At 36.7% G+C, this 18,696-nt stretch overlaps 4 protein-coding genes and 1 pseudogene across 6 annotated transcripts; 2 read left to right on the plus strand and 3 right to left on the minus strand.

Moving 5' to 3' along the window:
* Positions 1-342: 342 nt before the first annotated feature.
* Positions 343-3,091, minus strand: LOC133692321 (uncharacterized). The gene is made up of 5 exons (XM_062113182.1): positions 2,816-3,091; positions 2,140-2,482; positions 1,527-1,798; positions 1,139-1,335; positions 343-880 (listed from the first exon to the last, which is right to left on the minus strand). Exons 1-5 carry the CDS (start codon positions 3,003-3,005, stop codon positions 446-448), a joined length of 1,437 nt encoding a protein of 478 aa, XP_061969166.1. The 5' UTR covers positions 3,006-3,091; the 3' UTR covers positions 343-445.
* Positions 3,092-3,513: 422 nt separating this feature from the next.
* Positions 3,514-6,761, minus strand: LOC133692992 (uncharacterized; annotated as a pseudogene).
* A 775-nt stretch (positions 6,762-7,536) lies between these two features.
* LOC133690484 (heavy metal-associated isoprenylated plant protein 28-like) lies at positions 7,537-8,879 on the minus strand. The gene is made up of 3 exons (XM_062110709.1): positions 8,502-8,879; positions 8,127-8,199; positions 7,537-7,964 (listed from the first exon to the last, which is right to left on the minus strand). Exons 1-3 carry the CDS (start codon positions 8,505-8,507, stop codon positions 7,768-7,770), a joined length of 276 nt encoding a protein of 91 aa, XP_061966693.1. The 5' UTR covers positions 8,508-8,879; the 3' UTR covers positions 7,537-7,767.
* A 2,615-nt stretch (positions 8,880-11,494) lies between these two features.
* LOC133691964 (increased DNA methylation 3) lies at positions 11,495-14,061 on the plus strand. 3 transcript variants are annotated; one of them, XM_062112596.1, is made up of 3 exons: positions 11,495-11,674; positions 12,250-13,248; positions 13,558-14,061. In XM_062112596.1, exons 2-3 carry the CDS (start codon positions 12,294-12,296, stop codon positions 13,791-13,793), a joined length of 1,191 nt encoding a protein of 396 aa, XP_061968580.1. In that variant the 5' UTR covers positions 11,495-11,674; positions 12,250-12,293; the 3' UTR covers positions 13,794-14,061. The 3 variants fall into 3 exon arrangements, with proteins under 3 accessions (XP_061968580.1, XP_061968581.1, XP_061968582.1); XM_062112597.1 differs by having other exon boundaries at positions 12,257-13,248; XM_062112598.1 differs by having other exon boundaries at positions 13,568-13,771.
* A 1,873-nt stretch (positions 14,062-15,934) lies between these two features.
* Positions 15,935-18,326, plus strand: LOC133691589 (probable inorganic phosphate transporter 1-9). The gene is made up of 2 exons (XM_062112157.1): positions 15,935-16,695; positions 17,278-18,326. The coding sequence occupies exons 1-2, from the start codon at positions 15,995-15,997 to the stop codon at positions 18,161-18,163; spliced, it is 1,587 nt and encodes a 528-aa protein (XP_061968141.1). The 5' UTR covers positions 15,935-15,994; the 3' UTR covers positions 18,164-18,326.
* The last annotated feature ends 370 nt before the right edge of the window (positions 18,327-18,696 follow it).

Genomic DNA, 18,696 nt, shown 5'->3' on the forward strand with positions numbered 1-18,696 from the left:
TTCATTCTAGTTATAGTTCTGGTCGTTTTCCTGTCAATAGGCACATGACTGCACACAGTCACAAAGCATATAGCTCAGTAAAGTCCATCTAATAAATAAAAGAAAACAATGGCTCCAAGCACCACAAGTCTATGAAACGGGAATTTTGATTTGGATCCACTGTGGCTCTGCAAAAGGTCGCATCTTGGTAGTAAGTTCAAGCTTGAATCAACAGAGGAAGGCGAATCAGTTTGAGATTGGCTTGCTTATGAGCTTATTTTCCAGCTTAAGCAAATCAAAATGGAAATTAGTCGACTATTAGGTAAACGGTTGAAGCTCCAAAACGAACTAATAGGCCTAGTCTTAACATCTCAAAGCTTGAGCACTACTGCTTCCCACCAATGGGAAAAGAGGTGTTTTACAATGATTCAAACAGTACAGGAGAACATTGGTTAATGCCCAGATTTTAACTCTTGGCTCTCTTCAACAGAAAACGCAATGAAAAGAACCCGAGCGCAAATGTCTGCCAAAACCATGCTCTTGCATTTGCAGGATCCACCATTTTTGCCAGATGCCATGCATATAGACCCTCGCCAAGATGTGCTGCCATAGATAAAACAAAAACTGCCCTTATCACCCACATAGACCGAAAGAAGAAAAGGGATATAGCTCTCAAAAGCGGCACTGGTCCTATGTCTGGCAAGTAAGCAACACCGAACAATGAAATCATTCCAACCACAGCAAAGAGCCATGCATATATGTTAGGACCATCCAAAGCTTTCCTTTTCCTTTCCTGCCAGTATGAGATAGTTGCAGCCATGCCCTCCCGAGGACTAACCATTGGAACATAGCCAAGCTCCTCCTTGGCTTTTAGGAATGAGAAGTAGTGGGTCACGCCAACCTGCTTGAAAATATAGTGATTGCAAAATTAGCAGTAGGCGTATCAATCAAATTCATCATTTTCATAGAAAAAGAGTAAAGCCATTTACATTTGTACAAAGTAGAAAGAAAGGGAGAATCATTTTCTATGCCAGATGAAAAAAATAAGAAACATGTGTATAATTTGCAGTGCATTTGACGTTCCAGGCATGCCGCCAGACTACTAGAGATGAATAAGTCAATCACTGTCAAGGACAAAAATATGATATTTTGAAACAACCTTGTATACTTCAGCAGGAAGGATGAGCGGTTGAGGAAGCCACCACCGATTCAACCATGGGTACAAGACTGTATAGATAGCAGAGAACATCCTTCCCAGAAAAAGAGCATGAGAGACAGATAAAGCAGCCTTCGGTAGGTCATAATCCAGGCTTCTAAGCAGAGGCCGCAGGAATTCAAAACTGTTGATTGGAGACCCTGTAAAAGTAGCAGGTTAAATACTTCCTCTTTTCCACGGTGAGCATGATCCTATATCAAAAACATTCATCCCATATTGCCAACTAATATTTGGGAATAGAAAGTCTTTAAGAAAAAAAAAATTGGATTGTTATTGTTGTATTAAATTTGTAAACAAGAATGTTATGAAAGGAAATGATTTGGGTCATTACCATCAGATATAAAGTATGGCTGGCCAGCAGCAACTGGATGCCCTCCTTTTTTGGGAATGTCATCCAAAAGCCCCATGCTTGCCAATATTATTGCAAGCACAAGGTTATCCACATATACCCAGTCTGTCTTCACATTTGAATCACCAATTTTGAAAGGCAGAAGACCTAGCTTGGCAAAGGATACAATCCTCGGAAAATGCCTTTCTTCACCTGGCCCATATATAGCAGCGGGACGAATTGCACACGTGTAAAGACGTTTTCCATTGTTCTTCCTATACAGCAAAGAAACAAAGCATATAACTCTTCCTATTATGAAAATATGATTGCATGCCTTCCAACCTATCCCCTTTTCTAGTTCAACATTGTCAGATGCTATCACTAAAGCAAAACTTATTAAGTTCATTCATTTTCAAGACCAATTACATTCAAAATTCAAGAAGAATCTGACTGCTATGTCAGTTCATGATTCACACCAAGTCTATCATCTATACAAAAAAAGAAGAATAAATCTCTACAAGGTACTAGGCAATATATTACCCAGGATAAACTTAGAATCACACACTAAGTAATTTAGAGAGCAACAGAGTAAGCTTTCTTGCAAGAGAGTACTTACTTAAAAGGTCGGCCATTGTGCTTTAAAATCAACTGTTCAGCAATCGATTTGCTCCGCCCATACGAATCAACATGGTCATCAATAGGGAAGTAAGGTAAGCTTTCATTGCCATTCACAATCTCCTTTCCACCGAATACAACATTATATGTGCTCACATAAACAAGCCTTCTGATCTCAAACTCGAGACAAGCCTCCAAAACAAGACAAGTTCCACTAATGTTCACCTCATCAACCCGACCAAACTGGAGCATTTCTTTCCCCGACATGCCATACGAAGCAAGGTGGAAAACACAATCGGCCCCACGTAAGGCTTTATCAACATCTTTTTTTCGAGTAAGATCTCCTATATCATCACAGTCTTAGTAGCTCAAGCCAATAATCTACATTAACTAGCAGTGAACGACAAATTCTTCCAACGAAAAAAAATAAAATTCCAATTCAAACCATAATCATCACCAGATAATGAAAGAATTTATAAAGTGAAGAAACAAGGCACAGAAACCCAAAAACAAGATGTGTTTTTGAATTCATGGAAATGGTCTTAGAATTTACTGCAGTAAGTCAACTACTTGATGAATTGATCAGCACATTCTTATTCCATACAAAAGAAATAGATTTAAGAAATAAATAGGAAATTGATACAGTAATAAAGAAAGAGTAAAAAGGAAAAGAAAACCTTGAATGAGTCGAACCCCATGATTCTTGAGATCATCAGACCAAGGAGAAGTGAGTCGGAGATCAAAGGCTCGGACTTGGCGAGCACCTCGACGGACCAGCTCCAGACATAAGGCGGAACCCACGAAACCCAATCCACCTGTGACTACAAAGGTGTTGGCCTCTATCCCTTCATTCTCGCTCAAGTGCATTTTGCTTTCCTTTTTGGTTCCTTTTCTTGCTCTCTCGAGAAGGGAAAAAATGGAGAAAATCTTTCCTGCTATTTTTATTACCAGAATAAAGTTTAACCTTTTATACTTTTTATTATTATTATTATTAACATTGATATCCAAATTAATTTATACATATTTTAACTAATTTTATAGACTTTATATAGACCTCCAGTAATCTGGAATTTATAATAACCTTTATACTTAGTACAACTCATAAATGAGAAAAATATTTAATTCTTTACTTTTTATTCATTTTTTCCTTTTTAAGAATATGTATAATTCATAATCTTTTTTTGTTTTTGTTTTTGATACATATAAAATTATTTTAAAGAAATGATTTATTGGGTAAGAAGATGCGTTATCTCTTAATTGCTTAGATTTAAATTTTAAATTTATAAGAAAATATTATTTTTTATAAACATAAGATGATGAAAAAGGTGTATTTATAAGATCATCTAAAAAAAACTAGTTTTGACTAATATATAAATTCATTTAAGAATATATTTTATTGTAGATGAAAAAACATATAAATCAAATACAATGGCTAAGAAAAAAAATATAAAAATTATGCATCAATAAGTTGTTTGTTCATAAGATGCGCTGGAAAGGAGGTCCTGGAAAATGGGGACCTCACATTAACAACCAGAGACTTGTTTTTTTCTATTAATTAGGGTGTGGTCAATGTGAGAAATTACTGGTGAATCTACCTTTAATTTTTTGAGTTATAGAACATATTTTTTAAATTTGACCGGAGACGACTTGCTACAAGGCAGAAGTCTCCATCTCCCATCCATGTGGAACACGAATTGGATTCATGAATCATATTTCATCTAGCAGTCGTGTACTGTACTGGGATTTTTCTAAACTAAATATGAGAAGTGCAGGTGGAGAACATCATGTACTGGGGTTTATTTGAGCTGAATCTAGAAAGGTCATGGCGAACTCTGAAGGCATGGTGTTTATGGGGTAGTGGGATCAACAAACATCACATTTTATGCAAATCATCACGGCTGTCTAATGCCTGAATCACCTGCTAAAGGAGAGTCGGTTTGAGTTTTGAACTGCTTAGGCGCTTATTCCCAAGTTTAAATGAATCAATCAGTATTGAGACCAGTCAAATTTTGAGCTCACTAGTTGAAGCTTTAAAATCCCACTGCCGAGCTTGCTTACTCTCTATTGTTCTCCATCAGGGAAACAGGAAGGTGTTTTACAATATGGCCTGACTCCTGGCTCTCTTCAACAGAAAACGCAATGAACGGATTCCAAACACTAATGTTTGCCAAAACCATGCTCTTGCATTAGCAGGATCCACCCTCCTTGCAAGATTCCATGCATAAACAGCCTCCCCAGTATGTGCGGCCATGGCTAAATGAAATATTGTTCTCACAACCCACATTGATCGGAAGAGGACAAGGCTTTGAGAAGTGACACCGGTGGTACTATGTCTGGCAAGTAAGCAGCACTGAACACGGAAGTTATTCCGATCACAACAAACAACCTTGCATATATGGTAGGTCCATCCAAAGTCTTCCTCTTCCGCTCCTGCCAGTATGAGATAGTTGCTGCCATGCCCTCTCGAGGACTCACCATTGGAGCATAGCCAAGCTCCTGCCTGGCTTTCAGGAAAGAGAAGTAGTGGGTCACACCACCCTGCTTGAAATACATTAGATTCAGTAATACAGTGATTACGATATTAGAAATAGGCACATCAATTTTTATTTATTTATTATTTTTCTTGAATTGTAAGATGAAGAAAGTAAGAATGCTGCCTAAACATTCATGCATGATTTGCGGCGACTTGATTTTCAGGCATGGATGTTAAGCAGAAAATATGATATTTTGAAACTACCTTGTACACTTCAGCAGGAAGGATCAGTGGCTGAGGAAGCCACCATCGATTCAACCACGGGTTTAATACAGTATAGATTGCCCGGAAAATCCTTCCCAGCATAAGAGCACGAGGGACAGACAAACTGGCCTTTGGTAGGTCATAATCCAGACTTTGAAGCAGTGGCTGGAGGAATTCAAAAGTGCTGATCGGAGACCCTGAAAGAGTAGCAGGTTAGATCCTCAAACCCTCCATTACCACTGTAAAAACCAAGCAATCTTTTGAAGACAATTATCTCACATTGAGGACTGGAAAGAGTCTCAAGAATTACCAATGGTTCTATTATATCGTAAAGAGTTTTGCTTTGAAGCCAATGGTTTGGTTATTACCATCAGATATAAAGTATGGCTGGCCAGCAGCTACTGGATGCCCTTCATTATTAGGAATGTCATCCAAAAGCCCCATGCTTGCCAATATTAGTGCAAGCACAAGGTTATCCACATATACCCAGTCTGTCTTCACATTTGAATCACCAATTTTGAAAGGCAGAAGGCCTAACTTGGCAAAGGATACAATCCTCGGAAAATGCCTTTCTTCCCCTGGCCCATATATAGCAGCAGGACGAATCGCACACGTAAAAAGACATTTTCCACTGTTCTTCCTATACAGCAAAGAAACAACCCATGTAACTCTTTTCCTATTATGAAAACTTGTAATTATGAAAACTTGTAATTATGAAAGTTGTTGATGCCTTTCATGTTCCGATTCATCCCCCTTTTCTAGTTTAGCATGTCAGAAGCTACCAGCAAAGAAAAACTAATCAACCTCACTCCATTTTCACGTGCATTTTTCTTCAGCAAAGAAAAATCTGATATGTCAACTCAGTCCTATCACATCATCTTTACAAGAAATGAATAGATCTTTATGAGGTTTTGTCAAATGACGAAATAGAGATATGCATAACAAGAGTGAGGATTCTTGAAGAACATTTAACTTACTTGAAAGGACGAGCATTGTGCTTCAGAACCAACCGTTCAGCAATTGATTTGCTACGGCCGTATGGATCAACATGGTCATCAACAGGAAAGAAAGGTAAGCTTTCATTGCCATTCACAATCTCATTTCCGCCGAGTACAACACCATATGTGCTCACATAAACAAGCCTTCTGATCTCAAACTCGAGACAAGCCTCCAAAACAAGACAAGTTCCATTAATATTCACCTCATCAACACGACCAAACTGGAGCATTTCTTTCCCCGACATGCCATACGAAGCAAGGTGGAAAACACAATCGGCCCCATGTAAGGCTTTATCAACATCTTTTTTTCGAGCAACATCCCCTATATCATCACAATCTTGGTAGCTTAGCAGGTTGCAAGAAGCACAAAAATCTCAGGAACTTGTCCTGGCAGTTAAGAACGAAATCAGCGAGTGCTTGATTCAAAATCTAATTCATACCATTATTGATACAAATCCATCAATAAATGATAAAATTGTGGAAATGCTCTTAAGATTATTGCAGAGTGACTAACCAAATATATATATATAGACACACACACACACACACACACACACACTATATTATTCTCTAAATTAATTAATCTTTGCTTGATCTTCTCAATTTATATCTGATTTGCACATAATCAAAAGAAAGGGAAAAAATACTTAAAAAAAAGGGATTGATGAGTGACTGGAAGGAATAAATAAAGGGATGATGGAACCTTGAATGCAGTGAACTAACGGACCATGGAGAAGTGGGTCGGATATCAAAGGCTCGAACCTGGCGAGCACCTCGACGGTCCAGCTCCAGACATAAGTAGGAGCCCACGAAGCCTAGTCCTCCAGTGACTACGAACGTGTTGTCTTCTATCCCTTCATTCTGGCTGAAGTGCATTCTGCTTCTTCTTTCCCCTTCTCTTGTTTCTTCAAAAGTCTTGCTGAGGAACACGACAGAGCATCATAACCGTCAAGGATCAACTACTTAGGACAAACTACATATCCATCCTCCGATTATGTAAACGATTTTAATTGAGTTTATATAGTTTAAAGTTTAATTTAAAATGGCCCTGAAATTATCATAATTTAATATTTAATCAATATTCCGTCTCTTGAGGATGACTTATCAACAGAAATTAAAAGAATTCATTTACCATTTATATTTATTTTTCATGTGTTATTATTAATACCACTTTAATACTTTTTCAATGATATTTTTAGATTAATTTACACGTCAATCAAAATTATTTTTTAAACTGATAGATTCAGATAAATTTAATAAATTAACCTACATACTAATCTCAAGATTTAAAGTCAACAAATTCCCTGAGATTAATTGTGAGAAATATTACTTTGTTTAATATAGATGCATGGTACAAAATGATATTGTCATGCTAAATAAAGTCTCTATTCGTTCTCAGTGAATGTCCTGTGGCTGCTCCTAGTTAATTATTCAAGAATTTGAAGGCGATAGAGAAAGAAAGGGTTGCAAGCAAAACAGATTCCTTCTTCAAATTTAACCCAACTAGCCTTCGCACAACTCATAATTCTATCATTTTCTTCTCCATGGTTCCAAGATTTCATGCCATTGCGATGAGTTAACTGTAACAAAGAAGATACAACGCAAAATAGAAATGCTTAAAAATATAGAAAAAGAAGAAAAGAAAAGGAAAAAGGAAAGAATATGGCTCCGCAAAATTTAGGATTCTTCTATTTCACTCTGTGTATACTATCATCATTCAACATGTAAGACTTCCTTTGAAAAAGAAAAGGTAGAAGGGGAATCAGAAAGGGAAAAAAAATACAGGCACGAATCACAACCTTGGTATATGATCATCCCCTTCAGGGGTTAAAGAGAAAAAAAAGAAAAAAGAGGAAGGAATAATTAATAGAGAAAGAAGCAAAATAAAATAGTCTTAGAAGAAGTTGACGTTGTTGAATCTCAAGCTTCCATAACTTGCACTGGCATAAACACTGAGAAGCTCGTTTTGGGGAGACCAGAAATCAGCTTTAAGACCTCCTCTTCTGATGGCTTTAAGTATTTTGTTCCTATGTGCATATCCTGTGACCACCACTTTCTGACTATTAACATCCACTTCCACTTTCTCTATCCCTGAAAACAAGAAAAAAATGAACAAGGGATCATCAAAAACATTGAAATGTATCACATGAAAACACTAGATGTTGTCTAGATTCATGACTGGCTCGATTTCATGCTAGCTAGCTAGGACCAATAATTAAACACAGATCAAAGTGACTGGGACAAACTGAGTACCTTTCAATTTTGACAGGCATTTCCTCAGTCTTTTCTCGTGTATGCCAACCATCTCCACCTTCAACTCAACAGTCTGCAAAAGGGTCATACATGCATAAATACAAACTTCTAAAACTAAAAGAATATAGGAAACTCTTTGCCTTAATAAAGAGCAGTTCCACAAGTGGGAGCTAACAAGATCAAGACCTGACCAAAAATATTAATTTACTGGCCTTTGCCTTGGTTGATGAAAAACTGAACCATTTTTACATGGCCTTCCATGCCATTAATTTTTAAGAAATATTGGTGACATTTGAGAGAAGAAACTGGCTTAATTATATGCTAGCTAGTGCCTGTAAAAGATATTATATAGAAAAGGGAAAGAGAAGTAGGTACCTCCATGATGGAATTCCGAAGGGGAATGATGATTGAATAATGATATGGAGATGATGAGATAAAAAAAAGGTAAAGAAACGAACAAGGACGACAGGATACAAATCGAATGACGAGTTGGAGAATGAATGCAACAGAAGGGGAATGTCAGGCTCTTATATAGCAGGGGGAGAGGGAGGGGACATGAAAAAAGATGGAATAAACAATAAAGTAGGTTTCTAGTCCTGTGCTTCTAGGATTAGACGAAGAAACCATCTGCTTTTCTTCGCTTTTCTTTTTCAAAGACAAACACACAGACATGACATGTAAACCAGATGACAAGAAAACCGTTAAGATGGAGAAGTGTGCTTGAAATATGACATTTTGTTTTGCTAGCTCAAGATTCAAGACTCAAAGACAGAGAGTACGTAGTTCCCTCTGCGCAAAGCAATGTGAGTCTCAAGCATTTTAAATCATTGGGTTTGACGAGTCCAACCTTGCCTTTATTTTTATGTGGGGATGGCATCGCAGCAAGTTAGGATGAGGATACCTGGAAAGATTCACAAGCTCATCTTGACCATCCACTATTCGAACAGTTTGGATCAATTCTTGGTGGGTCCTAGCAAGCAGTACTGATGTTATATTCTTTCCTTCATGCAGCACTCTTGTTCCTTGTTAATGGTATATGATCTTCTTTCTTCTTCTTCTTTAACATAAAACGATGTGCATGCATCAAGTCTTACCATCAAACTATCTAACATAAAATATCATAGAAATTCTCATTAACAAGCTTAAGATACGTTCACAAATAATACTAGTTTAAATTTTTGTTATAAATCTCGATAGATTGATAATACAAATTAATTGGCTAAGTATGAATTTTATTTTATTTTGCTAAAATGATTCTGTTTAGAAAAATAATTAGTTGGAATTGACTTGCTGGCTCATGGATAAATCAACCACTTAAATCGTTCTCGAATTGAGTCCTATAACTATACTTATGCTTATGATCATACCAAAAACAAAAAGCTCGGTGAAAACATGTTCAAGCTGAATAGGAAAAATTCACACAGCAAGTTAGGTATTTTGAAACAGAAATGTTAGCTTGCATCGATGCGTTTTCTCTCCTTTTTAATTTCTTCAAGATATGGCATTTTGTTGTGAGTGACTAGCTAGCTCTCTATTCGAATCCAATGAAGACCCAATTCTTATCTTCCTATCGTTCCCATCACATCCATATTTTGCTTTTGATAATTAAAGGGCCGCGTCTACATTAAACATTAAAAAAAACATACAAGACATATATGCAGCAGCTGTTCATGCTTCAGAAAGAAGGATGCGAGGAGCCCGGGAAGATTCAATTTGGGATGCTTGGAATCAGGGTGAAAGGATGAAGAACATGCATTGGAATCTGGGATCTCTCGAATTTTAATTGCAACAACATTTTTCGAGAAACACTACACATATTTCGATTTCTGGTCATCCTCGATCTTGCACTTTTTTGACTTGTGATGGTAGTGTAGTGCTTTTCGATCATAACTATTAGTGTGTCCCAAATGACAAGCCACATTCTTAGCGCCGCAGACAAAAATTCTACTAAAGGTGATGTCCGTATAATAAAAAAGCCACTTGTTACATGTTTAATATTTAGCATACGATAACTATACAAATATTATAAGACTGTTTAGTGTACAGTAGAGATTAATTTTTTAAAAAATTTTGTTTGGAAATACATTAAAATAAAATTTTTTATTTTTTAAAATTTATTCTTGATATCATCAATACATTAAAACAATTCAAAAATACTAAAAATTTAATTTAAAAAAAAAATTCAAATTTTAACAAGATAAAAAGTCAACTTCAATACCAAACGAAGTTTATAAGTGATGGGACGTTGAAATCAAATATATTGGTGGTTGGATTACGGGTCGATCAAGTGTAAAGGAATCTATCTTGATGGATGTTTTTGAGATACATGAAATTTTTTTTTTTTGAAGTGTTTGATCAGGACCATTAAATGTCAAAGTTAATAAATTTATAGAGAGAAAATACATAATAAATAGGCTAAAGAGTATTAAATTTTAAGAAAAGTTGTTATTGTGTTTTTTTATGTAAAAAAAGTTTGAACTTTTAATTTAGTAGTTCAATATGTATTTTATAGCTCTTGAATCTTGTTTTTTCTTGGACAGAGAGGCTCAAGAGTAATTTTATTATAATAATATTTATGAAAAATAAATATTTGTTGGAGAAAAATCTTTTGTACAATTATCAATGAGGAAAAACCATGTTTTCGAGCTTAAAAAGAAAGTCAAAACTTAACAGGACATACCCTTTAAGACTGAGTTCAGGTGGTGCGTCTGGGTTTATAAGGAACTGGTGGTTGTTCCTAGCACCTGAGCTTGGAATGACACCCGAGGATGCCAACCCAGCCTGCTACCTGAGTTTGAGTTTGAGTGCTCTGCCTGAGCCCTTCAATGATGTTTGGAAATAGACTGAAAATTTAGGCCTATGACTATCATTGGTTTTGTGTTAAAAAGAATAAATCTTGATAGGAAAAGATAAAGATAAACGAGTGTCTGATTTTTTTTTAATTTTTACAATTATGTATCTCAATTTTAATTTTTATTAATTGATTTGTTCATTTGTTAATAGCAACATAATCAAATGTTTTATGTGGATATTTCTTAGGAATTTATTGCTAATATATACAAATTAAAAAAAAAATATTAAAATAAAATAAAATTTATAAATTTAACACATAAAAAAATTATAATCCAATAAATCAAAAATAAAAATTTAAATAGTTTACCTACCAAAACATTTTCAAGATGCTCCAGCATCCTTATTTGACATGAGAATTTCGTCTCGCTAGAATATCATGACACGTCATCTACGCCCTTGTCCCCGAATGACAAGTCACGAGCATCGACCGACAGCGTGTCATCTGAAGAAAGAAAAAGCTACAGGTCGTCTAAGAACAAGAGTGCAATTAACGACGAACGTGAGCTACAGTTTCTTGAAACTGCTTTACTTTCTCATGGTACTAGAAGGCAGAAACGTGAAATTTCACAAAAACAAAGGCTTGTTTTGAGCTGATTCAAACCCTAAGTTCATCATCAACACAGCCTGAATGGGAGCTGTATCCATGAACATTTATCTCTGCAAACCATCATTTGTTGAACTGCAGTGTTGAAAAGGTAGCATTCTACTCTAACTTGCTCCCTCATTTTGTCTGTTCCAACCATTTCTACCTCGATTATCATGGTTTTACTAGTAATCAATGGGGATCAATAAGCAAGAGCTTAAAGATATCAAATGCCTTGATCATTAATGAATGCATTTATACGATATGGCTTATAGTGGAATAATGGAGGTTGCCAAAATGTTCTTTTGAATTTTTACTCTCTGATTGCTGCTAGAGAGGAAGCAGCTTGCCCCATTGAAGGACTCAATTTAGTTTAAGTTTTTGATCAAGGATCAATGTAAGGAAGGGACCAGAACCATTCTTAGAGATTTGTTGGATTGAATGCATGCAAAGAAAGACAATTATTCTTAGACACTTCACTTCAATGAATCTCTTCAACAAACATAAACTTTTGTAGATGTAAAAGATAGAGGGAAAAAAGATCAGCTTTATGACAGTAGATGCTGGTTGAGCAGTTTTCTCTGGCTTTTCTTTGAATAAATAAGAAATGAAATCATACTATTTGTATCTTTTACTGTACCGTTGCTATCTCACGTTAATTAACATCTTATTCCCATTGTTGATAAGTGCACAGAGTTGTTTCTAGCTGTAAAAGAAGCTTGGCTTGAAACATGGATGTCAAAGAGAAGATTGCTCCTTTTACAGGATTCGTCAATGCACCATCTGATGACCAGCATTTCTTGCTTAACTTCATCATGAGTACTTTCTTGGGTCCTGATTTGTACTCTGATAACCCAAGATGCTCAGCAGCTCATAGATTAGCTAAAGGGTTACCACCATACACTTCAAACAACCTTGGTGACTCGTTTCTCCGCATTTCTCAATTGGAGAACTTGTATTACTATGTCCTAAGAAATGCTCATCCTAGCCTGGTTTTGAATCCAATTACGCTGTGTTTGTATCTTAAAGGCAAGTTGCATTTGTCGGGCTCAGAGCCACTAGAGGATTGTAGGCTATTTACAAGTTTTTTCCCTTTAAGTATTCATGGCCATAAAAAGGACTCGGCAAGCCAGGAAATTGTGAAGGGGATTGTACTTATTGAGAATCCAGATACATCTTACATGAAAGAGGACCTAGAAAAGTTCAAATGGTTATCTGGCGTGGATAGTTTGAAGATTGATACGAAGAAATGCCTAAGTTATGAGCATGAATCCCAGAAAGGTGGAGAAGAAACTGAACAATTTCGCATGCCAAAGAGTGACGAGAAAACTGCTGGCACTATTTCATCAAGAAATGAGAAACCACCAGCTATGTTTCAACATAAATACAAAAGGCGTCGCCGTTGCAGTCTTTCAGTGTCGGAATTTCACTGTGGTGTTTCTCATCCACAAGGGCATAGTGAAGAAAGCAACACTTTTGGGAGGAGCTGCAAATTGGATGGGCCCACTACAATGCCTCGTATTGCTTTTCCTAAATTCAAAGATTATTTCACTGATAAGTCTGTCATTTTGACTGGTACAGCAAGAAGGGAGTTAACTGGACCCCCAATCGGAATTGTTGACATAGGCATTAGCAAAGCTGCATACTTTTTCCAAGTTGCTCTTCCTGGTGTGCGTAGCGATTCTTGTACGTCTTTCTGTTGCCCCTTAATTCTCTTTAATTCATTGATGCTAATATTTAATCAGTGCTGTACTAATTTGTGTCACCCAATGTTTTGGATTTCGTTGCCTCAAATGTTCTTGGGACATACTGCATGCAAAAATTATTACATTGCTGGCTAAGAACCCAATAGCAGATCATGTCCCCATATTTGTTGCTGTCCTTATTTTCTCAGAAGCTGCAGCCATTTTGCTTGAGTGGTTGCTTTCCTCGCAATTCTTTTCAGAACATAATGTGCTCTTTACTTTAACATATTGATAATATTTGCTGTATCAGGTGAATTCAGTTGTGAGATTGAATCTGGTGGAAAGGTTCATATCCAAGGGTCAACAAGCGGTGGAAAGATCATAAAGAAACGATCACGTGTTTTCCATATGAAATCTCAGCAAATGTGCCCACCTGGTCCATTCACAGTTTCTTTTAATCTTCCAGGACCTGTCGATCCAAGGCTGGTTTCACCCAAGTTCAGAACTGATGGCATTTTTGAGGCAGTTGTCATAAAGCAAAAGTAAAATGGGGTGATCTTCATGCACTTGGACAGCCTTAGACTCCTAGCATCTAGAAACAGTGGAACACCACTGCAATTTTGCTCAACATTGATGGTAATTCCTATGCTATGTACACTTTGAAGAACTTGATATTGTTCAATGTAGGAACAAGGGATGGTTGAAGAAAATAAGGTTGTAGTTGTAGCTTGTTCAGCTAATGTCTTCCTCTGTAATATATATAAAGAAAGTGGAGTGTGGATCTAGCTTTAAGTGGGCCAGATTTCATTTTGTTCCTGTCAGCCCATTCCATCATAGGCCTCACCTCCCCTTGCTGTTCATGGCTTCCAAGCCTTTAGAGAGGACAAAATCATTTCGAATGGCATGCGAAAGGATTTCAATGCAAAGTTTATAGATCTCACGAAAATTATCATTTCCCTACCTAATGAACAGTACTAATGGGTCTAGAGCTACATTATTTTGTTAAGGAGTCAAAAAAGAAGTCACCGTCTGAGAGGCCCTCGAACTAGACAAGAAAATGGCTCCACGCTGACTTCCTTCATCGTACACAGTCCATGTGTCCCTTGTTATGATTTTAGGATCAAATCCAATCCTGACATGTGTCCCTTGTTTTGATTTTAGGATCAAATCTAATCCTGCCATGTGTGGCCTGCATTGAACTAGACAAGAAAATGGCTCCACGCTGACTTCCTTCATCGTACACAGTCACGTGTCCCTTGTTATGATTTTAGGATCAAATCTAATCCTGTCATGTGTGGCCTGCAAGGAACCTCTATACTTGAAAAAAATCTGAGAATTTTAGGTGAAAATTCAGTAGAGATGATTTACAAGGGTCTAATCTTGATTTCAACTCTGGTAATTCTAACTTCGAGTCATTGTTTTAATTTTCTGATCTCATGTTGAGAACAAACTAGTCAGTTTTGTTAATGTATGATATAATAAAGTATCCATTAACATCTTTAATGTTTCAGTGAATCAAACGATAAATTAGCTGTGGTGATGCCTGTTTCAAAATCTTCTTATGATGTTTAACATCTTCATAATTCATATTATAAGGCATCAAACTGTGTACGTAACAGTAGTATAGCTAATGCAGTTTCTTGTAGCCTAGGATCGTCAAAAGGGGAGCAGACAAGAAAATATCTTCCAAATGGAATCCCAAAAAGATTCTGATAAAACCCATTTGATTTCTCAGCTACCTCTCTCCACATATTGACGCAAATCAAAAAAAAAAAAAAAAAAAAGGTTAACGGAAAGTTACCTGATTCGCATCTTCATGGAATATTAGGGCTTCTCTGCAAATTACACACTAAATCCTGTCTAAAGTCTTTGACGCGATCCCATCATCTCTATCCTCCCGGAAATTGCATGCCATGGTCCCCAAGTTTATTAAAAAAACACGTTATGTAATTAATGTATGGTAAAGATTTTGGGTGACTTTTGTACTGGGTCCGCTTACTCTTTAATGTATTTAGCTTGATCATTCTATTATATTTTGTTCTATCATCATCCCCCATTTGGCCACCTCCTTGTTGGTATAATTGCCGGTTCATTCCGTCACTTGCCTTAAAAATACATTGCCGATCATAGTTATAAAAATCAACTTGTTTCAAGATCTAGATCATACTTGATTGAACAGGTTAATTTAAAATAATTTTATTATAAAAAAATTATGTTTAGAAAAATCAGATATCTTTTCACTTAGATTTTGATTAGATTAATCAAGCTAAACCAAATCTACTCAAACCTAATTCAATATAAAATTCAATTCAAGTGTGATTTTGAATCGGTAAGTATCAAATTGATTGAGGTTTAATTATATTGTTATCAATCCCTCTCATGAACTTATTATTTAGACATAAAGAGGGCAGGGGATGTCATTGTTACAACATGAATTATTATTTTTTTAACCAACTAATGGTATGATATAAACGTTGTCAATAGATTTTTTTTATGACATTTGACTGAAGGACCATATTAGTAAACAAGGAAAAAAATTAGAAGAGGATAAAAGTAAGAAAAATTAAGAGTTAGTGAAGGAACAAAACCAACTCTAATCCAAAAGATTTTTATATATAAATCCCTTTCTTTGCAATTGAGTACGAATCCAAACCCAATTTTAACAAACGAAGCTGCTCGAGATCTCTCTCGCCCCCCCCCCCCCCCCCACTCATTCTTTCCCGCTGCCCTTTCGAAGTTCTTCAGCAATGGCATTAAAAGTACTGTATGCCCTTGATGCGGCAAAAATACAGTATTATCACTTCAAAGCCATCATTATTGCAGGCATGGGCCTCTTCACTGATGCCTATGATCTCTTTTGTATCCCTCCAGTCATGAGACTTCTTGGCCGTGTATACTACGAGGACACACCTGGTCGAGACAAATACCAAATCCCACGAGTTGTTCTTGCTACCATGTTAGGCACAGCCCTGCTGGGTACAGTGATTGGTCAACTAGTCTTTGGTAGACTTGGTGACCGAATGGGAAGGCGCCACGTATACGGTATCTCATTGATTCTCATGGTTTTCAGCTCCATTGGGTGCGGTTTCTCCTTCTGCCGGACCAAAACCTGTGTTCTTGTTAGTTTGGGGATTTTCAGGTTTTTTCTGGGACTTGGGATTGGTGGAGACTACCCTTTGTCGGCTACAATCATGTCTGAATTTGCTAATAAGAAGACACGTGGAGCTTTCATAGCAGCTTTGTTTTCTATGCAAGGGCTTGGGATTTTGGCTAGTTCCATGGTGACTATGGTGGTATCAAAGATTTTTGAGGCTGCTGCTTCCAAGAATTTGTCAAGGAATCATACACCAGAAGACGCTGACATTGTTTGGAGGTTGATTCTGATACTCGGTGCCGTCCCGGCTGGACTCACATATTATTGGCGCATGATGATGCCTGAAACAGCCAGGTACATAATATATATATTGATAAATTACAATAATTCTATATATATATTGATAAATTACAATAATTCTATTAAAATATCATGAATTCATTAAGATCATTCCAAAATTTTGAGATTCTAAAAGGCCTTTAATGCGTAATTATCAAGAGTATTAATTTAAGCTTGATGAATTCTGTTGACTTTTATATGCGGAAATGACGAGGAAGGAGAACATAGAATGTAAAGGCAGCCTTCTTAGGTTGACCAAATGGATTATAATGATTTTTCTATTCCTATATATGATGAATTACATGATCTGTTTGTCACCAAATTAATTATTAATCTTTCAAGTAATAATCTTGTAAATATTAAACTAAAATATAGTTTCTAATCATGCCATGATTAACCTTGTTTAATAAATGGAGTAGCTAGCTAAACGTACTCAGTTAAGGATTCAGAGCAAATTCATCATGACGTCTCAAAACCCAGTGCTGATGATTCTTTACGATTAATTAAGAAAACCGAGGTCACTTAAGCAAGTCGATTTACTAAGTTATTGTATGGCTTGCACTCCTTAATGTTCTTACTTCTCGTATCATGACTCAGATACACAGCTCTGGTGGAGAATAATGTCCTGCAAGCAACCAAGGACATGGAGAAGGTCTTAGATGTTTCAATTAGCCGAATAGCCGAAGATGATCTCATATATCTGCAACAAGATCCACCATCTTATTCCCTACTCTCCAAGCAGTTCTTCCGTCGCCACGGTGTTGATCTCTTCTCCTGTGCCACCACGTGGTTGCTTCTTGACATTGCTTTTTACAGTAGCAGCCTCTTCCAGTCCCAAATTTACAGGATGCATCTTCACTTGGAAAACACCAACGTTTATGAAGAAACTTTCAAAGTTGCTGTCTTCCAAGCCATGGTAGCACTTGTTGCTGCAATTCCAGGGTATTGGTTCACTGTCTATTTCATTGATCGTATTGGTAGAAGAAAAATCCAAATGATGGGATTTCTCTGCATGGGTATAGTTTATTTTGCATTAGGAATCCCATACCACTATTGGGGCAAACACGAAAATAAAGGCTTCCTATTCCTTTATGGTCTAACTTTCTTCTTTGCAAATTTTGGACCCAACACCACGACTTTTATTGTGCCGGCAGAGCTTTTTCCGGCTAGATTTAGATCAACTTGCCATGGAATTTCTGGGGCAATGGGGAAGGTAGGTGCTTTCTTTGGGACTCTTGGGTTCTTGTGGGCTTCAAACCATAATGACCCAGATGATCTTCCAAGAATCGGACCAATGAGAATTGCTCTAGTAAGTTTGGGTGTGATTTGTCTCTTGGGAATGGCTGTGACATACTTGTTCACGCGAGAAACTAATGGGAGATCATTAGAGGAGAATGAGAATGAGGACGAAAATACAGAGCTGTGCTTGTTCAGATGTCATATGGATGCTGATCGCCACCCAAACCCATCTGTTCCTCAATAGGTTACTGCTCTGTAAGGAACTAAATATACACAAATCCTGTAAATGCTAGAGCTGGACAAGAAAAAACAGATAGATCACCTACAATTTCTTCTGTTTCTTTTCTCTGTTCTTCCAGCTAGATTTTGGCTGGTGTATTAATATATGTAGAAACCATTTTGTTGAATTTGCACTATTCCTTTTGTATCTGATTACTCCTAGTTCACCCAGATTCATAATTTGATCATGCATCTTCGATGTGGATGGTTTGTGCTTCCATTTGCTACATCATACAAAACTATCCAGCTTAGTCTTCCCACGGTCTAATAAATTTGGGTATTTCATTGCTTAGGTGGTTAAGATGTTTAGCCTACTTATTCACATACAATCTACAATATTAATTAGTGTTTTATAATTTTATATAATTAGTCAGCTTAACATTTGTGAACGTGGACCCTCAAGCATCACACTTTCATTCCCGTGGCCGCACAATGACCAGAAGATAGAATTTCTCTCTCAAAGTCTGGGATGGAGTTTTCTTGAAGGAATATTCTAAT

Source organism: Populus nigra, chromosome 4 (assembly GCF_951802175.1).
Source record: "Populus nigra chromosome 4, ddPopNigr1.1, whole genome shotgun sequence".
Taxonomy (NCBI): domain Eukaryota; kingdom Viridiplantae; phylum Streptophyta; class Magnoliopsida; order Malpighiales; family Salicaceae; genus Populus; species Populus nigra.